The sequence below is a fragment of the Quercus lobata genome, chromosome 10, assembly GCF_001633185.2.
Source record: "Quercus lobata isolate SW786 chromosome 10, ValleyOak3.0 Primary Assembly, whole genome shotgun sequence".
NCBI classification, from domain to species: domain Eukaryota; kingdom Viridiplantae; phylum Streptophyta; class Magnoliopsida; order Fagales; family Fagaceae; genus Quercus; species Quercus lobata.
In genome coordinates this window covers 42638648-42640661 of record NC_044913.1, presented here as the reverse complement: position 1 = coordinate 42640661, position 2014 = coordinate 42638648, and the positions used below count along the sequence as shown (strand labels likewise).

The following is a 2014-nucleotide window of genomic DNA, read 5'->3' as shown; positions in this document are numbered from 1 at the left end:
TAAGGAATGTCGAGTATTGAAGCAAATCCTCCAGAACTATGAGGAAGCCTCGAGCCAGAAAATTAATACTGAGAAATCCTCCATTTTCTTTAGCCCCAATACATCTCAAGAAGTCAAGGATGAGATTTTTGCTACTCTTGGCCTTATGAAGGATTCTAGACACACGAGATACTTGGGCCTCCCATCCTTCATTGGTAGATCGAAGAAACAAATCTTCTCTATTCTCAAAGAGAGGATTGGACAAAAGTTAGCCGGGTGGAAGGGTAAACTTCTCTCTATGGGGGGTAAAGAAATCCTTATAAAAGCAGTTGCTCAAGCCATTCCCACGTACACTATGGGGTGCTTCCTTCTTCCCCAAAGCCTATGTGAAGAAATTGAGAGTATGATGAGAAGTTTCTGGTGGGGCCAAAGGCAGCAAGAAACAAAGATGTGTTGGGTGAGCTGGAAAACAATGTGCAAACAAAAAGCAAGCGGTGGAATGGGGTTTAGGAATCTACAAGCTTTTAACAAAGCAATGCTTGCTAAGCAGTTATGGCGAATTCTACAAAACCCAAGCTCTCTTGTGGCTAGGATTCTCAAATCAAGATATTTCCCTGCTGGAGATATCCTAAATGCTAAGCTTGGTAACTCCCCATCATACTCTTAGAGAAGCATTCATAGCAGCCTTGACATTATTAGAGAGGGAACCCGTTGGAGAGTGGGTAACGGGAAACTAATTCATATATGGGACGACAAATGGCTGCCAACCCCGTCCACCTACAAGGTCATTTCCCCCCCAAATGTTATCCCCCAATTCCCAATAGTCTCATCTCTCATAAACCCAATGACAAAATGGTGGAATGTGAATTTGGTTAGGGCAACCTTTCTCCCGTTTGAAGTAGAAACAATCTTGAAGATTCCTCTAAGCCGCACCCTCCTAGAAGACAAAATAATTTGGATTGGAAATAGGCGTAGAGAATTCTCAGTCAAAAGTGCCTATCATGTAGCCCACAGTCTGATGGGGGCAAATGATCATGGTGAAAGTTCTAATGGGGATCCTTGTAAGCCCTTGTGGAAGCGGCTTTGGCATCTCCACTTGCCAGCAAAAATCAAGGTGTTTGCTTGGAGAGCTTGTGTCAATGGCCTCCCTACGATGGAAGCCATTTCTAGAAGAGGGATTTCTCAAAATATGGCCTGCCCTGTTTGTGGAAATGATGCTGAATCTGTTGATCATGCTCTTCTTAGATGTGATTTCTCATCCTTGGTTTAGGACTTTTGGCTTGAAAATCCTCTTCACACTCAAGGATTTAAAAATTCCTTCCTTGACTCGGCTCTATCTATCCTCTCTCACTCAACTCTTCAAGATTTGGAGCTCTTCTTTGCCATGGCTTGGGCCATATGGTCTAACAGAAATAGTATTGTGCATAAGGATGGTGGTCTTTCTCCTCTCCAAGTTTGGCATAGAGCAAGAAATGCTGTGGAAGAATTTACATGCTCTGCTAGTTGGGATTTTGGCTTAGTAAGGCCTGCTTCTTCTAGATGGAGCCCACCCCCTCCTAGAGTTTTTAAAGTAAATGTTGATGGTGCTTCTTCAGAACAAGAAGGTTCTTCCAGTGTGGGTGTTGTTATTAGAGACGTCAATGGTCAAGTAGTGGCTGCTCTGTGCTTGCCATTTCAGTCCTATTTTTCTGCAGAGCTTTCAAAAGTTTTTGCTTTGGAGCAAGGTGTCCTTTTTGCTCAAGAGCTTCAGCTGCCTTGGATTATTTTTGAATCTGATGCACTGGCAGTTATTCAAGCAATTAACGATAAAGCTACAGGAAGCATATTTGGCCACCTCATTCAGGGAATTTATCAAGTTTGTGAGTCTTTTGAATCTTGCCATTTCAAGTACTTAAGTAGAAGTTACAATTCAGTGGCCTACGAGCTCGCACAGCATGCTAGAAGAACTGGAAATTGCCAAATCTGGAAGGGCGTTGCCCCTCCCTTTGTTCTGTCTTTTCTGCAATATGATATGCAATCTGATCTGTGTAGTTAA

At 42.9% G+C, this 2014-nt stretch overlaps 1 protein-coding gene across 1 annotated transcript; it reads left to right on the top strand.

Moving 5' to 3' along the window:
• Window positions 1-1363: 1363 nt before the first annotated feature.
• LOC115964788 lies at window positions 1364-2014 on the top strand. Its single transcript, XM_031084040.1, has one exon. It carries the CDS (start codon window positions 1364-1366, stop codon window positions 2012-2014), a length of 651 nt encoding a protein of 216 aa, XP_030939900.1.